At 42.2% G+C, this 23,513-nt stretch overlaps 1 protein-coding gene and 1 non-coding gene across 2 annotated transcripts in view; both read right to left on the reverse strand.

Annotated features, from left to right (window-relative positions):
- Nucleotides 1-604: 604 nt before the first annotated feature.
- Nucleotides 605-23,513, reverse strand: part of tars1 (threonyl-tRNA synthetase 1) — a 38,309-nt gene continuing 15,400 nt past the window's right edge. The window contains exons 10-19 of the mRNA XM_078219457.1: nucleotides 21,861-21,959; nucleotides 20,720-20,886; nucleotides 12,337-12,499; nucleotides 10,572-10,709; nucleotides 10,399-10,476; nucleotides 8,985-9,085; nucleotides 6,755-6,859; nucleotides 5,439-5,511; nucleotides 1,880-1,994; nucleotides 605-1,020 (exon numbers count right to left, since the gene is read on the reverse strand). Of these exons, the coding sequence (XP_078075583.1) occupies nucleotides 872-1,020; nucleotides 1,880-1,994; nucleotides 5,439-5,511; nucleotides 6,755-6,859; nucleotides 8,985-9,085; nucleotides 10,399-10,476; nucleotides 10,572-10,709; nucleotides 12,337-12,499; nucleotides 20,720-20,886; nucleotides 21,861-21,959 (1,188 nt within the window). The 3' untranslated portion in view covers nucleotides 605-871. The remainder of the gene's footprint in view (nucleotides 1,021-1,879; nucleotides 1,995-5,438; nucleotides 5,512-6,754; nucleotides 6,860-8,984; nucleotides 9,086-10,398; nucleotides 10,477-10,571; nucleotides 10,710-12,336; nucleotides 12,500-20,719; nucleotides 20,887-21,860; nucleotides 21,960-23,513) is intronic.
- LOC144501706 (U2 spliceosomal RNA) lies at nucleotides 2,325-2,506 on the reverse strand. The gene has a single exon (XR_013499177.1). It is a non-coding gene; the product is annotated as a U2 spliceosomal RNA (small nuclear RNA).

Consider the following 23,513-nt stretch of genomic DNA (forward strand, 5'->3'; position numbering starts at 1 on the left):
GATTTATGATGACAGATTGATTATACCGAAAGTCCTATGACTTGATAAAGTTCAGAAGTTCATTTGGGTATTAAAGGGCAAGGAATTTTGTCTGGCAGCCAGGGTTCTCCAAATCATGAGAAGAGACAATACGGGTTAACCCCACTATAGGATATAAATAGTCAATGTCCGTAGAGACCTTCTCCCCTTGTATTTAGGCATTTCATATCAGATGGAGAGATTACAAATGTCCTGGGTTTGAGGCCAGTATAACTGGTACTTATTGATCTGGAGTACTGTAGAGGCTGACATTATGACATTGCCAAGCAAAACCTGAGAACATGCATGCTGAGAAAAGCAATAGTATTTGCTGTTTGAGATGAAATAAAAAGTAGCCTTTTGTTTGTTTAAAACAGACTTGAAAATGAAATCTCATGGCAGCTCAATGGCATCAGGCTGACATTTTCTTTGAACTTCACTTGAAGGTATGAAGAACATGGACTCGAGATGACCTTGAAAAAAATCTCTTCATACTCGTAAAGAGGAGAATTCAGTCATTTACTATGTAATACAAACTGGTCCCATTTTTGCGGAACACATTTTACAACAAATATAAAGATCAATATTCAGGGCAACTTATTTTATTCGGTGTCTTTGTTCACACACTTTAGACACGAATCACAATATTTGTTAAAAATACAGATAAGACAGCAGAATGAAACCTACAAATAAAGTTTTGAAGATGTCCTTTCAAAATTATTTTCATGCAAGAAATTGCCATTATACATAATCAAAATAACTTTAGTTCTCAACATTATTTGAACTCATTATTGACCATTTTGTGCAGACAGAAATTTTGTGATTGGTTCTTGGAAATGCCACGATTAGATTTTCAGAACTCCTCCTCAGCATGCTTACTTCTGGATTTCTTGTGCTGTAAAAGCCTCTGGATAGTTTCAGTTATTGTGCGTTCTCCATGTACTTTGTTGTCTCGTGTACGCACGTTGACTGTTTCACTGCTCTTCTCTTTCTCACCAACCACTGTGAACGTAACAACATATTTTCACTACATTCTAGCAGGTAATTCCAGGTAAAACACAAATCAGTTAAAAAGATTCCAACAAAAAATAAATTGTACATGAATGCAATGTGAAAATGCTTTGGAATTACTGTCAGAATTGTTAAAGTAGATGACTGCTACCAGATACAACTAGCTGATGCAGGAGAATGATTCGCTGCTCTTCCTGGTCCTCCCAGCATGGTAGTATCTGAACACCTCTTGGCATGACTGAAGTCAGTGTTAATTTGCACTGTGCCACAACAGAGTATTTACTTATGAAAGTTACATTTGTTACTTTAATCACGGCTAAAGAAAGATAATTCCCCCATTCATAATTGTAATTGCCTTAAGTACTTTAACTTGTTTCAAGATATGGGTTTGCTTAATTAAAATACTGAAAATATTGCACTCTTTCAGCTCTGCACAAATGCCTCGATTTAAATAGGCTCATTAATGATCATAATTGGTATTTAATTTTATTCACTAATAAGGCATTTATCGTCCATCCCCACTTCTTCAGAGGGGAGTTAAGAGCCAACCACATTGATGTAGCACTGGAGTCTTATTGCCCAAACCCGGCAAAGACAACCAGCTTCTTTCCTTCATTAGTGAACCATTTGAGTTAACAGAATCCATTTATTGCTATTAGCTTTTCTCCCCACATCCAAAAGATAGTGGTTAAACATCAAGACTGTTGTAGCACTGATTATTGCTCTAGTTAAAAAATTTAAATCCATAACAAACAGAATAAGACAGACATTGTCCAAAGGAAACAAAAGAATTTACATTTCTTTCAACCCATCTCAACAAAACATTGTGAAAAAGATTTCCAAAGCTTACCAAGGATAAAATTATATTGGGCAAGTTGTGCATTTCGGATCTTCTTGTTCAGTGTGCATCCTTGATCAAGATCAACATCACTCATTAACCCAGCATCATGAAACTGCCGCTGAACCTGGTCATGTGAATTTATAAAAAGAAACACCCTTACAAAAAATGCTTGTGAAATTATTTTTTTTAAATAACCAAAAAACCACAAGTAGCCATGACTTTACTCCCACCTGAATAAAATCAATATGATCATTCACTACCACACCAGAGATAAATTTGGAAACTGATGACCTTGTAGGAATTGCTGATGATAAACTTCTCTTTTTTTTTTGTTTTTATTCCAATTCAATCGAATCAAGTCCAATTCAGAGTCTCAACAAGTTGAGACATTCCCAATCCAAGCTGACAAGACAGGGCTCTCACCTCCTATCTTGGGCTTGATCAACATGATCCAAGTTGATTGGAATAGGCAAAGCTTCTCCTCCAAGGCTTGATCTCATTTGCACCTTAGCCAAAAGGCCGAGATGCCGCTTTTAAAAATTGCTTCAAATGAAGCTAAAATGTAACCTAATGACTTCAACCAAGCACAGCATTTTGATACTACACTTGATCTTAGCCAAAAGGCCGAAAAGTGATAAACTTCTCTTCCACATGAGAAAATCCAGAATGAAAAGACCTTTCCGTTCCTCGCTCTACACTCGTGTATCATTATATGAGAATCACATCATCTGCTAATATTAGTTCTCTTCTTCAAAGTCCTCAGAAAAACATAAAATCCAGTTGTGATGTTGAACATCACTAAATGTTCAATCCCCTTCACATCATCTCTTTCAAATATAAAAAACTGAATAAAATTAAAATATACATTGTTGGTTGAGCTTTCCATCAGACTACAGGAGTGAAGTCCTCGCATAATGTCAACTTACTTAACGTTAAAAAATTGTCAGTGTATATGTGAAGCAATGTCAGTTTCACTTTAATGTTGTTTGCCACAGACTTCCTCTTCTGTGGCCTGTATCCTCACATGACATTTTCCATAATCCTCCCACCCGTACCCTCAGTCCCTCTTCCTCCCAGCCTTGCTGACCTTTCCTCCCACCTAGTTTCCTGACCTCTTCTTACCCAAGTCCTCGGGATCTGTTCTTCAGTGGCTCCTGCTCCTGAACTCTCACTAAATGCTGTGCCCCATCTAGTGACAGAAGCTATCAGTACTGTGGTAGTCAGTGCTTCAGCTGCTAACTGCACTGAGCAACTTCTGCCATTAGATGGAGCCTGGAATACGAATCAATGACCACTTAACGTGGCAATTTACTGCACTTCAAGTAAACCTTCAATGCTGCCATTTATTTTAAGGTCACAGCAACATACTACGGAGTAAATCTGACTGCAGCAAAGACACAGTTACATCAGCTATAAATGAGCGCTAAGGAATTTCAATCACAAGTCCATTATCATTTCAGATACGTACGCGATAAAATAACTTTCAAATTGCAGGGTTCCTGTTTGGCCAAATTACCATGAACACTTTGAAGGAGCTAGCACCTGTTTGTATTAGATGATATTTGCTGCTGCCAATTATAATAGCTCTAAATGTTTACGCTTCAACTTTGAAATTACAGGATGTCTATTTTCTGACACAGATTTCCATTTAATATCTGACGATTCACAGGAAATTTAACATATACAGTACATCAAGCTACAAGTCTTGCTACAATTATATTGGGCTTTGGTGAGACCACACTTGCAATACTGCGTAAGTTTTAGTCTTACATAAGGGAGGATATACTTGTCCTACAGAGAGCTTAACCAAGATTCACTACATTGATTCCTGGGATTAAAGGGCTGTACTATGAGGTGAGATCGAGCAGAATGAGCCGATATGCTGAATTAAAGAATGAGACCTAATATTATTGAAGCACCAAAAATATCTTACAGGTTTTAAAAGGAAGGTTTTGTTTTCATTCAAGGGATATGGACGTTGCTGGCTCAGACTGCATTTATTACACATCTCTAATTGCATCAAGATGGTGGTGAGCTGCCTTCTTGAACCACTGCAGTGGTAGGTATACCCCTAGTGCTGTTAGGGAGGGAGTACCAGGATTTTGACCCAATCGCAGCAAAGGAACAGCGATATATTTCCAAGTTAGCATGCTGAGTGACTTGGAGGGAAACTTCCAATTGTGGAGCTCCCCATACTGATTATTTTGCCAACCAAGAAATGACCCATTTGTAACTACTGTTTCCGGTTAGCTAGCCTATCTGCTATCCATGCCAATATGTTACCCCCTACACCATAAGCTTTTATTTTCTGCAATAACCTTTGATGTAACCTTTGATGTAACCTAATGACTTCAACCATAAATGTCTTCTGAAAATCTAACTACAATGCCATCCACAGCACATGTTGCTTATTCAAAGAACTCAAATAAATTGGTTAAAAATGATTTTCATTTCATAAAACCATGTTGACTCTGCCTGATTACCTTATATTTATCCACATGCCCTGTTATAACATTTTTAATAATAACTTCTAATATTTTCATTATGGTAGATGTTAAGCTAACTAGCTTACTGATTGCAATTGTCTTGGAGTTCCTCCCTTCCATTTCCTGATTTATCTATTTTTGGGATGTTACCTGTACCCTCTATAGTGAAGACTGATGCGGAATACCAATTCAATTCATCTGCCATCTCCTTATTTTCCATTAATATTTTCCCAGGCTCACTTTCTACAGAAATCAGACTCGAGTTCATTTTATTTTCAATATTCACACAATATATCTGGGCTGCAATTCTATTTCAAAAAGTACTTGAGGGTGGTACATTTAAGATGTCCATTAAACACGTGGGGGACAAAAATAAAATCCATTAATAATCTCAAGGAACATTTGGAAGTCAAGTATTTTATCCCATTTGTATACTAAAATATATTTTTCTGCCAAACTTCACACACTAACTCACAGGCAAAATTAAAATCTGCTGACCGGTTCCTTGCTCTGTTCCTTATCCCCTTGAGTTTGCCACATGAAGGCTCATAAGTTAAACTTGGGTTCAACAACTCTGGATTTCTCCCCATTGCAAGAGGTTCCCAGGATTCTATTTACTTGCTTCAAGAACATGCCAAAAATAGAAACTGCACGTGTAAATAATTACAAATATGAACCCAAATCGTACAAAGAGCACTACTGCTTTAGCTCCTAGTCTACATTTATTTAGAGTCACAAGCAGACATACATCAACATTGCAATTAAGTTACTATAGAAGTCCCCTAATTGCCACACTCCGGCGCCTGTTCGGGTACACTGAGGGAGAATTTAGCATGGCCAATGCACCTAACCAGCACGTCTTTTGGATTGTGGGAGGAAACCGGAGCACCCGGAGGAAATCCATGCAGACACGGGGAGAATATGCAAACTCCGCACAAACAGCCGGGAATCAAACTCGGGTCTCAGGCGCTGTGTGGCAGCAGTGCTAATCACTGTGCCACCTCTAGTTATCTCTAGTACGTTTACACATCTACTTCACAATATGAGAAACTATAAAACATTTCTCGCTTAACAGACTTTACCTTTTGTGCATATTCCTCACATGTCGGTCCCACAGGCACAACCATAACTTGACATGGAGATAGCCAGAGAGGCCTGCAAAGTAGAAATTGCAACATATTTCAGATAATTATTGCTCTGTACACTATTGTTTGAGTGCATGTTATTTGCTCTGACATCTTATCAATGCTACTTAACAAAATTGGTGTAGGTCAATTCTCCCACCTTGGGGGAGGAAAAATTCAAAATCCCTCCAGATATCTCAAATACAAATCAGGTACTCAATATAATCGAAGGCATCCCCCACTCTGTAATTCTGTGCATCACTAAATCAGGGGTGTGCAATCTTTTGAGATGGTGGGCTAGATCTATTTGCCAGATAACTTGAATCACGAACATTCATAACCACAACATATTCAGTAAACCAAAGGCTAAATTCGATTTTAATGACATGAGTTTCCAGAATATTTATTGATGTTTATGGATCATATTCCTTGATTTTTAATTAGGTAGAATACAGGAATAATTTGAGACCTTGACATTTAAGATGTCATTTTGCATTTTATTTTTTCTTCACAAATAATACTAAACACTGGCTTTTATGAATAAACAATAAACTCCTGATCAACTTTCTGATTTTGCAGCAACTAGATCATACCATTTCTTTTTCTTGCTTTTAAAAATTAAACTTAGCCTTCTGACCCCTCTATGCAGCAGCAATTAGATTGAGGCAGTTAGTTACAAGCAGGATATTGGAGTCAGGAGTAGTCTATTGAATGGACAGTGGTATTAACATGCTTCGGGGACAGCATCTATGCAAATCTCTTCAATTACAGTCTTGAGTTGTTACAAGGTTGTATGACTGAGCCCAGACAACTCAGCCTCCTGCTCCCACTAAGGAACCAGAGCTAAGGAGTTGAACACTTACCCAGGGTTTATCTCATGTAACCCAGCAACAGGAACAGCAAAAGGTGCTGTCAGCTTTGTGTGTGAACGCACTTCCAATGACATTGATCTCACCCTGCAGTGAGATCTGCAGTACATGGAACACCAAACACAGGTCCCAACTGAAAAGAGCCCGCTCCGTCTCTCTGCATGTCAGCTGCAATATCTGATGTTTATTTTTATTCCCTATTGGCAGATCAGTTCATGACATCAAATGGTTCTCAAATTGATAGTTACCATAACACAGAAATGTTAAGAAGCAGCCAACATACATGTGTATAAATAATATATATATTTATTAACGCTTGTGTAGAAAGTTATGTATAACTAATACTTACATTATCCATTAGTCTTAATAAGACCTAACTGAACCCAGAAAAAAATTATTGATTACCATTTGCCTCCATAGTTTTCAGTCAAAATTGCAATCATTCGTTCCACAGAACCCAAGATAGCACGGTGAATGATAACAGGCCTGTTCTGGTCACCACCATCATGACTGTGAAATAAAGTAGAACCATTTCAATACTTCCTGTATTTAACATGAAGTTTTATTTGGTAAGAGGAGCAGCAATAATTAAATATGTTATGTAAGCTGTCAACCAAGACAAACAATTAACTCATTACAATTTTATAGTAAATTTTATGACAGAAGTTATTTTTGATATCTGTCTGTGCAATGGCCTCCAAGGAGAGGTTTCAGGTTCTTATACAGGTTTCTAGACGGAGCAAGCCATGATGTCCTCGTGCTTTGAGGATGCAAGAAAAGCATAGGGCTGGATTCTCCAACCTCGTGAGATGGCCCACAGGAATCCCAATACCCTGCAGAATGGGGCATCAGCCAAAAAAAAAGGCACCAAGACAATCAGGATTCACCTGGCCTGCGCTGCTGGCCCGGATTAGGTTCCCACCCACAGTAGGTGGCAACTCAATAATTCTGGTTTGATGGACCATTCACCAGCCCCCAGTGGGAACTGCACCAGGCAGGCTTTGGTGTTGCTAATCACAAGTGGGGACATGGTGTGCTGGACTCCGAGGGTCCGGGGAGCACCATCAACCCCTCAGAAAGAGGACTGTCTTACTCCCACCACTAAAATCATGGGACCCACCCAAACATGCATCAGGATGACCTAATAACTCCCCCGCCTTCTCTCTCAGACTCCTCCACCTCCCCCGCCTCCACACCTCCCCTGCCTCCACACCCCCCCCACCCCCCCACTCACTCCTCAGTTCCCTCCCCCCAATCACTCAAGCCTCCTTCAGGCCACGCGCCTTTGCAGTGCCAATGGTGCACTGCCCCTGGCATTGACACCTTGGCCTGGCATTTAAAAATAGCACCCTCAACTCTGAACAGCCAGGCTGGCTGGCAGGTTCCCCAGGATGGCCTCATTAGCACGCGTCAGGCAGGTGTATCCCACCTGACAGACTCTCCCAGCGCCAGCAGGAAACACTCCTGTTTTTTTGTCGCCATGGGCAATACGACAGAATGCAGCCCATAGTATTTTAACCTACCTAAATACCATTACAGGGCAATGCAAATTGACCACAAGTACAGCATAATAAGCTATGAAAATCAAAAAGTGTTAATTTTGGGAAAAAAGAAAATTATAAATAAACCCTCTGGTGTTGAATTTAACTGATCATCAAAATTACCCCCAAGAAATTAACTCCAGAATTGGAATTAACCAGATACATCCCAGAAACGTCAATGTCAATGTAGTGCAAATCAGGTGCAACATACACAACTCTTAGAACATAGAACAGTACAGCACAGAACAGGCCCTTCGGCCCACGATGTTGTGCCGAGCTTTATCTGAAACCAAGATCACGCTATCCCACTCCCTATCATCCTGGTGTGCTTCATGTGCCTATCCAATAACCGCTTAAATGTTCCTAAAGTGTCTGACTCCACTATAACTGCAGGCAGTCCATTCCACACCCCAACCACTCTCTGCGTAAAGAACCTACCTCTGATATCCTTCCTGTATCTCCCACCACGAACCCTATAGTTATGCCCCCTTGTAATAGCGCCATCCACCCAAGGAAATTTCTGTTTGGCAGAGTATGTGTTCCATCACGTAACATCAACATAATATGTACATTCATTCATCTGCATCATGTACATTTAGTTAAATGAAACCGGGGAAAAATAAAAAGAGGGGCAAGAGGAGATGTTAAGGATTCAGGTACTGATGAACATCAACCTCTTTCAGCATCTTATTTTATGAACACAGTTCAATGTATTTAATGTTCAAATATTGTTCTGACTCTTCCAAAAGCGTTACATGTAAAACCAAAGCTTCTTGACTGCAATTCTTTTTATTGGTTCATGGGTCCAGAGTATCACTGGCAAGCCACCTTCACAGGCAACCAGGGATGGCAAACTTCCCGAGGACGTTAACATTGAGGTTACAATACTAATAATCAAATCCTGTGGCTTAATTTTGTGATTCCTGAAATCACTCAACCTACCATAATACATTTTTATTTTCTCTATATTGGCCTAGAGCACAAAAAATGTACTCAGGGGATAAGAATGCTAAATTGGTTCTAAATTACCAATAAGATGGCTCAAAAATTAACATATTTCCTGCTTGTAGTGCTCTTCATTTCAGGAGACTTACCTCACATAGGTCAAGTTAAATCTGATTGGCAACTGGAAATCCAACTGAATTGTAGCACACTGATGATATCTACCAATAGCATCTTTGATTTTTATGTCAATCTGGAAGAATGTTTTTTAAAAAAAGATGTTAGAAACCACAGGCGGAATTCTCTCAAAACATTTCTAAGTGTCAGAACAGCAAAAATAACAGAGTGATCTGCGCCGGTCTCTCAGGCGCATCCGCATTGTAATCCTGCCACACTCAGTCATTATTTTGGAGAGTTGGAGGTTTCACATCAATACTTGGGGGGTGGGGGGGCACCAGTGAGCCTGGCTTCTGAGGGTTTCGCAAGGGTTCCCCTATCTCTCAGTACAATGGGAGACCCCCCCACTCCCACCCAGAGTCCCCAACCACCCAGAGGCTTCAGAGGCCTCCGGGCCTCCTGGTGTGACCATCGTATCATGTCTCTGCGGTGGAAACCAATGGTGATTCTGGCCATTATCACGTTGCACTCGAAGGCCAGTGAATTCCATGCTCTGGGATTTAAATGGGCTTTGCATTCTTAAATGCTACTTTACACATGCAGTATGGTAGCACAGTGGCTAGCACTGCTGCCTCACACAGTAAGAAGCTTAACAACACCAGGTTAAAGTCCAACAGGTTTATTTGGTAGCAAAAGCCACACAAGCTTTCGGAGCTCCAAGCCCCTTCTTCAGGTGAGTGGGAATTCTGTTGACAAACAGAGCATATAAAGACACAAAAGACACAGAATTCCCACTCACCTGAAGAAGGGGCTTGGAGTTCCGAAATTCTGTTCACAGAGCATATAAAGACACAAAAGACACAGAATTCCCACTCACCTGAAGAAGGGGCTTGGAGCTCCGAAAGCTTGTGTGGCTTTTGCTACCAAATAAACCTGATGGACTTTAACCTGGTGTTGTTAAACTTCTTACTGTGTTTACCCCAGTTCAACGCCGGCATCTCCACATCATGCCTCACACAGTGCCAGGGACCCGGGTTCAATTCCAACTTTGGGTGCCTGCGTGGGTTGCCTCCCACAATCCAATGATGCGAAGGGAAGGTCGATTTGCCATGGTAAATTGTCCCTTAATGTCCAAAGATGTGTAGGTTAGGTGGATTAGCTTGGTAAATACATGGGGTTATGGGGATAGGGCCTAGGTGGGATGTTCTGTTGGAGCAAATTTGTTGGGATGAATGGCTTCCTTCTGCACTGTAGGGATTTTCGCGCTATTAGGAAGGGGCTAGGAGACTCTCAAACTGTTTGGTGCCTGGTGTGAGACGGCTTTTTAAGCCTGCACGCTATTCTCCGGAGTCAGTGCAATCTACTAACTACATGGCCAGGTCAGAGAATCAATCCTCCTTGTGTTTGTGTTATATTAAGTGCTTCAGTTATTTCACTATTTTACATTACCTTTGGGCCATAAAAAGCACCGTCACCAGGATTCAAGATCCACTTCTCACCAAACTCATTGAGGCTATTTTCAAGTTGCTGGGGAGGAAGAGTTATACAATTACTGGTCTGATTAAAAATGCACAACAACAGGATTAAAAAACCACCTCAATGTGTAGGTCAGGATTACTGACCTTCTCAGCTGTGTTCCAAACTTCAACATCACCAAGAAAGTTCTCTGGACGAGTGGAAAGTTCAAGTTTAAAAGTAAAACCAAAAACATCATAGACAGCACGGAGGAAGTCCAGGCAACCTTTAATTTCTGCTTCAATCTTGAAAACAAAACATGTTTCTTAAAAAAGAGATCAACCTCCTGTTTTCTTAAGAATTCTTAGATGTAAAACAGCTTATAAACAGATCAGAACAAAACACTACTGCTGCCACTGATAGAACTACATGGCAGGGGAGAGTGAGAGAAGATACTGGACAATTGATTCAGTTAAAGTATTCAGATTGTTAGTACATTCAGAGTTTCAGTTTGTTTTTTTAATGTGTGCTTTTACTTCTACAGAAACAAAAACTCAATAATTCCCAGTTGTGGGAGCAGGAAGATCGTCAGGCATACCAAGGCTGATCACATCCACTGCTATTGTCTGAATTACTTTATGCTAAACAGGATATCATCTCCGCCAATAACAAAACTTGATTTGAGCAAATGTTTTTCAAGCCAAACCAGTTCCAATCTGCACTGCAACACCATCACAACCTTTGTGACCAGAGATCAAGCTGCTGACGCCCCCCCCCCCCCACCCAATCACAGAATCCTGCAGCGCAGAAGGAGGCTATTCAGCCCATCAAGTCTGCATCAACCAACATTTCCCACCCAAGCCCTATCCCCATGACCCCATGCATTTACCCTAGCTTGTCCCCCCTGACACAGAAAATGCTAGAAAAACATAGCAGACCTGGCAGTGTCTGTGGAGGGAAAATATAGTTGTTGAGTCCTTGTGACAATGCTTCAGTGTTAAAGCGAGAGAGAAATGCACTGGGGAGGAGAACCACAAAGAATCATCTTCCTCTATTGTTGCCAACTCCAGTATGATGCCACCACGAATCACATCATCTACTCCCACCCTCCCATCAGCATTACGCAGAGACTGTAACCTCTATGACACCCTGGTCCACTCCTCCATCACTCCCAACTCCTCATTCTCTTCATACAGCATCTGTCCTTGCAATCACAGAAGGTGCAACACCTGCCCCTTTACCTCCCACTTCTTCACCCTTCAAGGCTCCAACACTCCTTTCAGATGGAGCAACATTTCACTTCCATTTCCTTCAAGTTGCATTACTGTATTCATTGCTTCTAATGCAGTTTCCTCTACACTGGGGAGACTAAATGCAGGCTGCGTAACACTTTATGGAACCCCTTTGTTCAGCCCCCAAACATAGCCCCAATCTTCGTTTGCCGTTTCAGCATCTTGCTCTCATGTTCACATGTCCATTCTTGGCCTGTTGCAGTGCTCCAGTGAGGGCCAATATAAACTGGAGGAGCAGCATCTCATCTTCCAACGAGGTATGTTCGGCCCACAGAACTCAACAACTTTAGACTTTGACCTTTCTCCTCCATCTTGACCTTTTTGCTCTTCGACAAACTTTGCATCAAATTGCTTTAGGTTTGAAGCAAGTGAGTCAAAAACATAACCCTTCATCTCACTCCTTCCTTCCTTTCTTCTGCAATTCAAAACCCAAGCTTGGTGAAATCCAACTGCATATTCTTGATTTAGCTCATCATTTTTTCCTCAACCTTGTTGGTGTCTAGTTGACTTTGACCCAGGTTTTTAAAAAGCAAAACAAATCTTGTCAAAAGTGACTGGAATCACACACCAATCATTTCAACAATTCCAGGTAATAGAACATGTGTGAAGCCTGAACAAGGTGAATGAATCACAATTATACCTGCTCCATTGTACAGAAAATGTGGGCATCGTCCTGCTGGAACCGGCGGACTCGGGTCAGGCCTGTTAGTGCACCAGACAACTCATTACGATGAAGCACTCCAAAGTCAGCGTACCGCAATGGCAGCTCCCGCCAGGACCGTGGGCGATGGTCAAACATGAGGCTGAAATGTGGACAAATAATTATAAAAATATCCTGCAATTAAAAATCATGCTCGACATAGAATTCAGTTAGGTTTTATGAAAATACTAACTAAATGAAGCAGCCTCTGAAACACCAGAACTAATCAAAACACACAGACTCAGAAGAATGGACTTGGAGGTTATTTAGAAAATGGACAGAAAGGTGGCAAGAATTAGACTACTAAGTAACATTACTGGTCCATGGGCTTTTCCTCTCTGTAATTACTAACAGGAAAAGTTAGTGCACAGGAACTTGATTTGCATATTAATAATTAAAAAAAAACAAAATCACAAAAAATATTTCCTGTGCTCCAAATCTGACAAACTTGCAACAGCTGAGAATGATGTCCGCTCTTGGTCAGAGATAAGGGAATATTCTACATTCTGTAGATGAAACATGATGTATAGACATGACATCCAAATGCTTTTTAAAAAGTGGTGTCTAAATATTTCTTAGATGTTTCTTCTTTCCCCTCCAACAAAGGCTGGGTGAAGAAATTTTTAAAATGATCTTTGAGAGGGTGGAAAATTAAGCAAATGTATGCTGAAGAGGTTTCAAAGCACTGGGCCACCACATTAAACGTGTCTACTTCTGCAGGCTGTGTTGTGGAGTCAGGACACCAGGGGAACTACACCATAGTGAGGAAACACATTTTAACAGGGGGAGAATTGGAGGATACTGGCTTGCCCTTTACAACCTCTTGTATCAGAATTACACAAGTTAATAAAAAAGCTTTGTTGGATTGTGGTGACACTGGAAAGACAACGTTTACAGTCCATCCTTAGATACCCTGGGAGCATTAAGTGTCAACCAGGTAAGGACAGATTCAAATCATATATAGGCCAGACTAAATAAGGCAACACTTTTCAACTTCTGAAGGGCAGTAACAAACCAGTTAGGTTAAGATAATTCAACAGTTTTCAGTGTCATTTTCCTGTGTTCACCCCCAAATTATTAGCCATCACGATGGCATTTGACTTCTGGGTTGCTAGTCCAGTAGCATAGCCACCAGATTATCAGATCCTATAATTAATTAATATAAAATCACAAACCTACATTACAAGAATCTCAGGATGTCACTTAGAAAGTTTGTTTATTAATTAATGGGATCTGGGCGTCGCTGGCTGGGCCAGCATTTGGTGCCCATCCCTACTTGCCCTTGAACTGAGTGGCTTGCTCGACCATTTCAGAGAGCAGTTAAGAGTCAACCATATTGTTGTGGATCTGGAATCACATGTAGGTCAGGCCAGGTAAGAATAGCAGCTTCCCTTCAAGGACATTAGCAAACCAGGTGGCTTTTTACAACGATCAACAATGGTTTCATGGTTTTCATTAGACTTTAAGTTCCACTATCTGCCGTGGTGGGATTTGAACCCAAATCCCCTGGGTTTCTCGATTATTAGTCCAGTGACAATACCACTACAATTCAGAGGGGTCGTGTAACGGGTCACTGTGGGTGGAACTCAGAAACAGGAAGGGCGCAGTCACTATGTTGGGGGTATACTACAGGCCCCTCAACAGCCCAAGGGAAGTGGAAGAACAGATATATCAGGAGATAATGGATAGGTGCAGGAAAAATAGGGTTGTTCATAGAACATATGATAGAAACACTACAGTGCAGAAGGAGGCCATTCGGCCCATCGGGTCTGCACCGACCACAATCCCACCCAGGCCCTACCCCCACATATTTACCTGCTAATCCCTCTAACCTACCCATCTCAGGACTCTAAGGGGCAATTTTTAACCTGGCCAATCAACCTAACCCGCACATCTTTGGACTGTGGGAGGAAACCGGAGCACCCGGAGGAAACCCACGCAGACATGAGGAGAATGTGCAAACTCCACACAGACAGTGACCCGTGCCGGGAATCGAACCTGGGACCCTGGAGCTGTGAAGCAGCAGTGCTAACCACTGTGCTACCGTGCCATCCCTGGTTGTTGTAGTGGGAGACTTCAATTTCCCTGGTATAGACTGGAAATCGCGTAGGGCTGGGAATCTGAATGGGGAGGAATTTGTAAAATGCGTACAGGAAGGTTCTTTGGAACAATATGTAGATAGCCCGACTAGAGAGGGGCTATACTGGACCTAGTACTGGGGAATAAGCCCGGTCAGGTCTTCAAAGTGTCGGTAGGGGAACATGTGGCAGATAGTGATCACATTCTGTTAGCTTTAGGATAGTGATGGAAAAGGATGAGTGGTGTGCCAAGGGTAAGGTGTTGGATTGGGGGAAGGCTAACTTTAGTGGGATTAGGCAGAAATTGGCAGCTGTTGATTGGGAGAGGCTGTTTGAGAGTAAATCCACATCTGGCATTTGGGAGTCTTTTAAGGAACAGTTGTTAGGGCTGCAGGATAGGCATGTGCCTGTAAAAAAGCATAGGAAGGGTAGGATTCGAGAACCGTGGATAACCAGGGAAATTGAGGGATTGGTCAAAAAGAAAAGAGAGGCGTACGTTAGGTCCAGGCAGCTAAAAACGGAGGGAGCTCAGGAAAACATAAGAACATAAGAAATAGGAGCAGGAGTAGGCCATCTAGCCCCTCGAGCCTGCCCCGCCATTCAATAAGATCATGGCTGATCTGAAGTGAATCAGTTCCACTTACCCGCCTGCTCCCCATAACCCTTAATTCCCTTACCGATCTGAAATCCATCTATCCGTGACTTAAACATATTCAGTGAGGTAGCTTCCACCACTTCAGTGGGCAGAGAATTCCAGAGATTCACCACCCTCAGAGAAGAAGTTCCTCCTCCTTTCTAAGGGCGGCACGGTAGCACAGTGGTTAGCACTGCTGCTTCACAGCTCCAGGATCCCGGGTTCGATTCCCGGCTCGGGTCACTGTCTGTGTGGAGTTTGCACATTCTCCTCGTGTCTGCGTGGGTTTCCTCCGGGTGCTCCGGTTTCCTCCCACAGTCCAAAGATGTGCGGGTTAGGTTGATTGGCCAGGTTAAAAATTGTCCCTTAGAGTTCTGGGATGCGTAGGTTAGAGGGATTAGCGGGTAAAATATGTGGGGGGAGGGCCTGGGTGGGATTGTGGTCGGTGCAGACTCGATGGGCCGAATGGCCTCCTTCTGCACTGTAGTGTTTCTTTCTATGTTCAAGTCTGTCCTAAACTGATCCCCTTTATTTTGAGGCTGTGCCCTCTAGTTCTGGTTTCCTTTCTAAGTGGAAAAAATCTCTCCACTTCTACCCTATCCAGCCCCTTCATTGTCTTATATGTCTCAATAAGATCACCCCTCAGCCTTCTAAACTCCAACGAGTACAAACCTAATCTGCTCAATCTCTCCTCATAATCTACACCCCTCATCTCCAGTATCAACCTGGTGAACCTTCTCTGCACTCCCTCCAAGGCCAATATATCCTTTCGCAAGTAAGGGGACCAAAACTGCACACAGCATTCCAGCTGCGGCCTCACCAATGCCTTGTACAGATGCAGCAAGACTTCTCTGCATTTATATTCTATCCCCCTCGCGATAAATGCCAACATCCCATTTGCCTTCTTGATCACCTGTTGTACTTGCAGACCGAGTTTTTGCGACTCATGCACAAGGACCCCCAGGTAGCATGTTGTAATTTTTTTCCATTTAAATAACAATTGCTATTATTTCTTCCAAAGTGAATAACCTTGCATTTGCCAATGTTATACTCCATCTGCCAGATCCTCGCCCACTCACAGCCTATTCAAATCTCTCTGCAGACCTTCTGCTTCCTCCACGCAATTCACTTTCCCACTTATCTTCGTGTCGTCAGCAAACTTTGTTACCCTACACTCAATCCCCTCCTCCAGATCATCTACGTAAATAGATGAATACAAAATGGAGAAATACAAAGAAAGTAGGAAAGAACCTTTGTAGGTCAAATAGTTTGTACAAAGGTAAGTCAAATAGTTCGGATGGGGCAGGTTTTGTGCAGTGTGTGCAGGAGGGTTTCCTGACACAATATGTGGATAGGCCGACAAGAGGTGAGGCCACATTGGATTTGGTACTGGGAAATGAACCGGGCCAAGTGTTAGATTTGGTTGTGGGAGAGCACTTTGGAGATAGTGACCACAATTCGGTGTCTTTTGTTATTGCAATGGAAAGGGATAGGGCCGTACGGCAGGGCAAGGTTTACAATTGGGGGAGAGGTAATTAAGATGCGATTAGGCAAGAATTAGGGGGCATAAGATGGGAACAGAAACTGTCAGGGAAAGGCACTAATGAAAAGTGGAACTTTTTCAAGGAACAAATACTGGGTGTCCTTGATAGGTATGTCCCTGTCAGGCAGGGAGGAAATGGCCGAGTGAGGGAACCATGGTTCACGAAAGAGGTGGAATGTCTTGTGAAAAGGAAGAGGGAAGCTTATGTAGGGATGAGGAAACAAGGTTCAGATGGCTCGATTGAGGATTACAAGTTAGCAAGGAATGAGCTGGAAAAGGGGCTTAGGAGAGCTAGGAGGGGACACGAGAAGTCCTTGGCGGGTCGGATCAAGGAAAATCCCAAGGCTTTTTACTGTTATGTGAGGAATAAAAGAATGACCAGGGTGAGGTTAGGGCCAGTCAAGGACAGTAGTGGGAACTTGTGTATGGAGTCAGTAGAGATAGGCGAGGTGATGAATGAATACTTTTCTTCAGTGTTCACCAAGGAGAGGGGCCATGTTTTTGAGGAAAAGAAGGTGTTACAGGCTAATAGGCTGGAGGAAATAGATGTTCGGAGGGAGGATGTCCTGGCAGTTTTGAATAAACTGAAGGTCGATAAGTCCCCTGGGCCTGATGAAATATATCCTAGGATTCTTTGGGAGGCAAGGGATGAGATTGCAGAGCCTTTGGCTTTGATCTTTGGGTCCTCACTGTCCACTGGGATGGTGCCAGAGGACTGGAGAGTGGCGAATGTTGTTCCTCTGTTTAAGAAAGGGAATAGAAATGACCCTGGTAATTATAGACCGATTAGTCTTACTTCGGTGGTTGGTACATTGATGGAAAAGGTCCTTAGGGATGGGATTTATGACCATTTAGAAAGATGCAGATTAATCCGGGATAGTCAGCACGGATTCGTGAAGGGCAAGTCGTGCCTCACAAATTTGATTGAATTTTTTGAGGAGGTAACTAAGTGTGTTGATGAAGGTAGGGCAATTGATGTCATATACATGGATTTTAGTAAGGCGTTTGATAAGGTCCCCCATGGTCGGCTTATGATGAAAGTAAGGAGGTGTGGGACAGAGGGAAAGTTGGCCGATTGGATAGGTAACTGACTATCTGATCGAAGACAGAGGGTGGTGGTGGATGGAAAATTTTCGGACTGGAGGCAGGTTGCTAGCGGAGTGCCACAGGGATCAGTGCTTGGTCCTCTGCTCTTTGTGATTTTTATTAATGACTTGGAGGAGGGGGCTGAAGGGTGGATCAGTAAATTTGCTGATGACACCAAGATTGGTGGAGTAGTGGATGAGGTGGAGGGCTGTTGTAGGCTGCAAAGAGACATAGATAGGATGCAAAGCTGGGCTGAAAAATGGCAAATGGAGTTTAACCCTGATAAATGTGAGGTGATTCATTTTGGTAGGACTAATTTAAATGTGGATTACAGGGTCAAAGGTAGGGTTCTGAAGACTGTGGAGGAACAGAGAGATCTTGGGGTCCATATCCACAGATCTCTAAAGGTTGCCACTCAAGTGGATAGAGCTGTGAAGAAGGCCTATAGTGTGTTAGCTTTTATTGACAGGGGGTTGGAGTTTAAGAGCCGTGGGGTTATGCTGCAACTGTACAGGACCTTGGTGAGACCACATTTGGAATATTGTGTGCAGTTCTGGTCACCTCACTATAAGAAGGATGTGGAAGCGCTGGAAAGAGTGCAGAGGAGATTTACCAGGATGCTGCCTGGTTTGGAGGGTAGATCTTATGAGGAAAGGTTGAGGGAGCTAGGGCTGTTCTCTCCGGAGCGGATGAGGCTGAGGGGAGACTTAATAGAGGTTTATAAAATGATGAAGGGGATAGATAGAGTGAACGTTCAAAGACTATTTCCTCGGGTGGATGGAGCTATTACAAGGGGGCATAACTATAGGGTTCATGGTGGGAGATATAGGAAGGATATCAGAGGTAGGTTCTTTACGCAAAGAGTGGTTGGGGTGTGGAATGGACTGCCTGCAGTGATAGTGGAGTCAGACACTTTAGGAACATTTAAGAGGTTATTGGATAGGCACATGGAGCACACCAGGATGATAGGGAGTGGGATAGCTTGATCTTGGTTTCAGATAAAGCTCGGCACAACATCGTGGGCTGAAGGAGCTGTTCTGTGCTGTACTGTTCTATGTTCTAACTCAAACGAGGAATTAGAAGGGCAAAAAGGGGTCATGAAATGTCCTTGGCAGACAGGATTAAGGAGAATCCCAAGGCATGGCATTTTATTCAGATGTTAGGAACAAAAGGGTTGTCAGGGAAAAAAATCGGGCCTCTCAGGGACAAAAGTGGGGAATTATGCTTCGTGCCCAAAGAAGTTGTGGAGATCCTAAATGAATATTTTGCGTTGGTATTCACAAAGGAGAGGGATGTATTGACTGGAAGTGTCTCGGAGGGGAGTGTTGAACCGTTAGAGAAAATCTCCATTACAAGGGAGGAAGTGTTAGGTTTTTTAGGGAATATAAAGACTGACAAATCCCCAGGGCCTGATGGAATCTATCCAAGGCTGCTCAGGGAGACGAGAGATGAAATCACTGGGCCTCTGATGCAAATCTTTGTCTCGTCACTGGACACAGGTGAGGTCCCAGAGGATTGGAGGATAGCGAATGTGGTCCCATTATTTATGAAGGGTAGGAAGGATAACCCGGGAAATTATAGGCCGGTGAGTTTGACGTCCGTGGTGGGGAAGTTGTTGGAGAGGATTCTTAGAGATAGGATGTATGCGCATTTAGAAAGGAATAAACTCATTAACGATAGTCAGCATGGTTTTGTGAGAGGGAGGTCCTGCTTCACTAACCTGGTGGAGTTTTTTGAAGAAGTGACCAGAATGGTTGACGTGGGAAGGGCCGTGGATGTCGTCTATATGGACTTTAGTAAAGCGTTTGACAAAGTCCCTCATGATAGGTTGGTGCAAAAGGTTGGATCTCATGGGATAAAGGGGGAGGTGGCTAGATGGGTGGAGAACTGGCTTGGTCACAGAAGACAGAGGGTGGTAGTGGAAGGGTCTTTTTCCGGCTGGATGCCTGTGACTAGTGGTGTTCCGCAGGCTCTGTATTGGGACCTCTGCTGTTTGTGATTGATATAAATGATCTGGAAGAAGGTGTAACTGGGGTGATCAGTAAGTTTGTGGACGACACGAAAATGGCTGGACTTGCAGATAGTGAGGAACATCGTCAGAGGCTACAGAAGGATATAGATAGCCTGGAAATTTGGGCAAAGAAATGGCAGATGGAGTTCAATCCAGATAAATGCGAAGTGATGCATTTTGGTAGAACTAACATAGGGGGGAGCTATACGATAAATGGCAGAACTATAAAGGGTGTAGATACGAACAGGGACCTGGGTGTGCAAGTCCACAGATCCTTGAAGGTGACGTCATAGGTGGAGAAGGTAGTGAATAAGGCATATGGCATGCTTGCCTTTATAGGACGGGGCATAGAGTATAAAAGTTGGGGTCTGATGTTGCAGTTGTATAGAACGTTGGTTCGGCCGCATTTGGAATACTGCACCCAGTTCTGGTCACCACACTACCAGAAGGAGAGAGAGTGCAGAGGAGGTTTACCAGGATGTTGCCTGGTATGGAGGGCTTAGTTATGAAGAGAGATTGGGTAAACTGGGGTTGTTCTCACTGGAAAGACGGAGGATGAAGAGTGACCTAATAGAGGTGTATAAAATTATGAAAGGCATAGATAGGGTGAACGGTGGGAAGCTTTTTCCCAGGTCGGTGGTGACATTCACGAGGGGTCATAGGTTCGGGGGGGGGAGATTTAACACGGATATCAGAAGGACATATTTTACACAGAAGGTGGTGGGGGCCTGGAATGCGCTGCCAGGCAAGATGGTGGAGGCGGACACACTGGGAACGTTTAAGACTTATCTAGATAGCCACATGAATGGAGTGGGAATGGAGGGATACAAAAGAATGGTCTAGTTTGGACCAGGGAGCGGCGCGGGCTTGGAGGGCCGAAGGGCTGTTCCTGTGCTGTATTGTTCTTTGTACTACTGCCTGCCCTAAAGAAAGCTTAAAAGGTTTCAGGTTTCAGGAATTCAAACACGTACCAATGACCTGGGCAATTCATTGGTTTTAGGGCAAAGAGTTCCTTCTCCACCTCAAAACAGAACATGTTCTCACTGTAGTGCTGCCAGTGTCCTGATGTTTGCCACACTTTGTGGTTGTACATGTTGGGAGACACTACCTCTGTGAAGCCTCTTGTCTTGTACTGGCTCTAAAAAAAAATACAAATTCATAAATATATCAGTGACCAAAGTTATAAATGTACATTGACTGAAAATATGTATCTGCACCTAAACCTCACTTTGTAAAGCAGATTGTTATCAGAAGACGTACAACAAAAGGTATCAGTGAAAACAGAGAAGATGTCGCGTGGAATAATTTTAGCATGCCTCTTATTAGTTGAATATCTATGAATACCAAGAGCAACATGGAGGAGAAGCGTCTATTCTCAGCCAAGAAAATGGAACAAATAAAATCAGAAAGAACAATGCTTTCCCAGTGAACGTGCTGATACTGATTAATCATATAAAGTTTAAAAATAAAATTGCCAACAGAAAATATACAAACATTTTATCAAGGGTCTTTAATTAAGTATAAAGTTACTTCTAAAGACAGAGGAGATAAAAATACTCATTCCAGAAAATGTACCGATCACATCTACATAATCTCTCTGATATACCAGTACTATCTGGAATCACTTGCTCTTTTCTAGAAACTAAAGCGAAATTTAAAAGTATAAATCAAAAAGTTTACTACATAAAAAGGACACCTTTTACTGCATGTGTAAAACACACGAGTGTAATTTCCTGTAAAACTTGTCACTGATGTACCTTACTGCAAACCTCACTGGTGGGAAGAGGCAAAATATAATAAACATCTTCAACCTTTCCCAATGAACTGCAAGTCTGTTTAAAGATGGCTGTGGATTACCAGTGATTTTCCATTTGGTGTGATTTGAAAGCATCCACATGGTAAAAGATGGTATTTAGAATTAAGTTGCTCCAACATCCCCCCGTTCTACTCCCACTACTGCCTCATTATTCTTCCCTACATTCTCCAGTACATACTCTAAGAAACCCATATTTTCTCCATCCATTTTCTCCTTCAAATCCAATTTTTCACATGAAACACAATTAATTAGTTTAGACACCAAAGTTGAAATTTTTAAAAATGAATAACTCCTACCCTAATGAATTCAATGAGTTCATTGTAGATATAAGCTCCCTTAGGTAGGAAGAAACAGCTTCCTGGGCTGAGTTCATGGAAGAAAAACAACTCTTGCTCCTGAAAATGCAAAAATTCAGAACTATTACTTTAAGAAAACCATCAGCATTGAGTAGCTAAAATATATTTGAATAACCCTACCTCATTTATTGTTATTGATCTAAAACATACCACGTTAAAGAGTAATGGCAGGTTTATATTGTGGTTTGAAACAGAATGCAATTATAGTGAGGTTGCCATTCCAATTACAACCTCATTTAACCTCATAATTGAGTCGTTTGGCAGTACAGCACCTGAGCATTGCTAAAAAAACATGTCAAAGCTTTTCACCTTGCACTGCTCAGAAAACTTCACAAGAATACCAACATAAGAGGAAAACATGAATTTATACTAAGAAGAGAATGCTGATTGGTTGGCAAGTGGACTCCGATTGGCAGAGGCGTCGCCATGGAGAATGCACCAACTGATGGTGACTGCCTGTTAACTGTCAAGCATCATTTGAAATTTATAAACCAGGCAGCCTGACCTTGATTGATCAATGCATTGCCCTAAGGAAAGAGTCAGTGGATGGCTGTCACTTATTTTGTTTAGCTGAAACAGTTGCAACGTGTGTATCTGTTCTTTCTATCTGCACAGAACAAGACCTAGTGTATTAATATATATAGCTTCCAGTACATGCAAATTCACCACACTGCGAGCCCTACTGACAAGATTAAACTAGTTGACAGTGTAATTCCTGGCACACTGAGGATTATTTAGCAAATCACATCTCATGTTGGACAATATTTCAAGTTTTGCAAGCATGGGTTGGTTATATACGGTCTGTACCTTGCCGGTTGTAAACTATGTTTAGGACATGCTATTTGATACGATCTGCCACGCCAATCTTTGGAATGTATGGTCTACATACCTAGCATCATAATGGCACTGAAATTCATTTGCCACATTACTCATTTGTGTGATAGGCAGAATGTCTTCTTGGCTTGATAGCAGCATACTGTTACTGGCTCATCAGGGTCAAGCTGCCTGGTTTAAATTTCAAACAATGCCTGGCAGTTAACTGTCAGTCATCATCAATTGGTGCATGTTCCATGGCAATGCCTCTACCAATCAGAGTTCACTTGGCAACCAATCAGCAGTCTCTACTCATACAATATAATTAGTTGCTTTTCCCTTATACTGGCACGCTTGCAAAACGTTCTGATGCATTGCAAGATTTAAAGCTTTGAAATGTCTTTTTGTTCAACAACCATCAAATAATCATTTCTAAAGGGCAGGGTATTATGCATTCCAATAGCAAATTATTGATTTACAAGAGCCATTTGAAACTTTGAAACAATACCAAAACAGAGTTATCCCTTCGAAACATTGAGGACATCAATGTACAGTTAGCAGAATTTCCTGTACTGCCTGCCTCAAGATCTGAAGAAACCAGTTTTAAATTCTCTTTCAATCAAGAAAAACATACCAAGAGTAAGGCAATGACATCTTAGGCAAACATAAAAGTCACATTATGTGCCATTGTGCACACTTTTGATGAGATTTGTTGAAGCAGAACATGTAAATTAAGCACACAATCCTTCACAGAAGGGATCCCAGTCACAGTCTTTATAT

The sequence above is a fragment of the Mustelus asterias genome, chromosome 1 (genome assembly GCF_964213995.1).
Source record: "Mustelus asterias chromosome 1, sMusAst1.hap1.1, whole genome shotgun sequence".
Classification (NCBI taxonomy): Eukaryota; Metazoa; Chordata; class Chondrichthyes; order Carcharhiniformes; family Triakidae; genus Mustelus; species Mustelus asterias.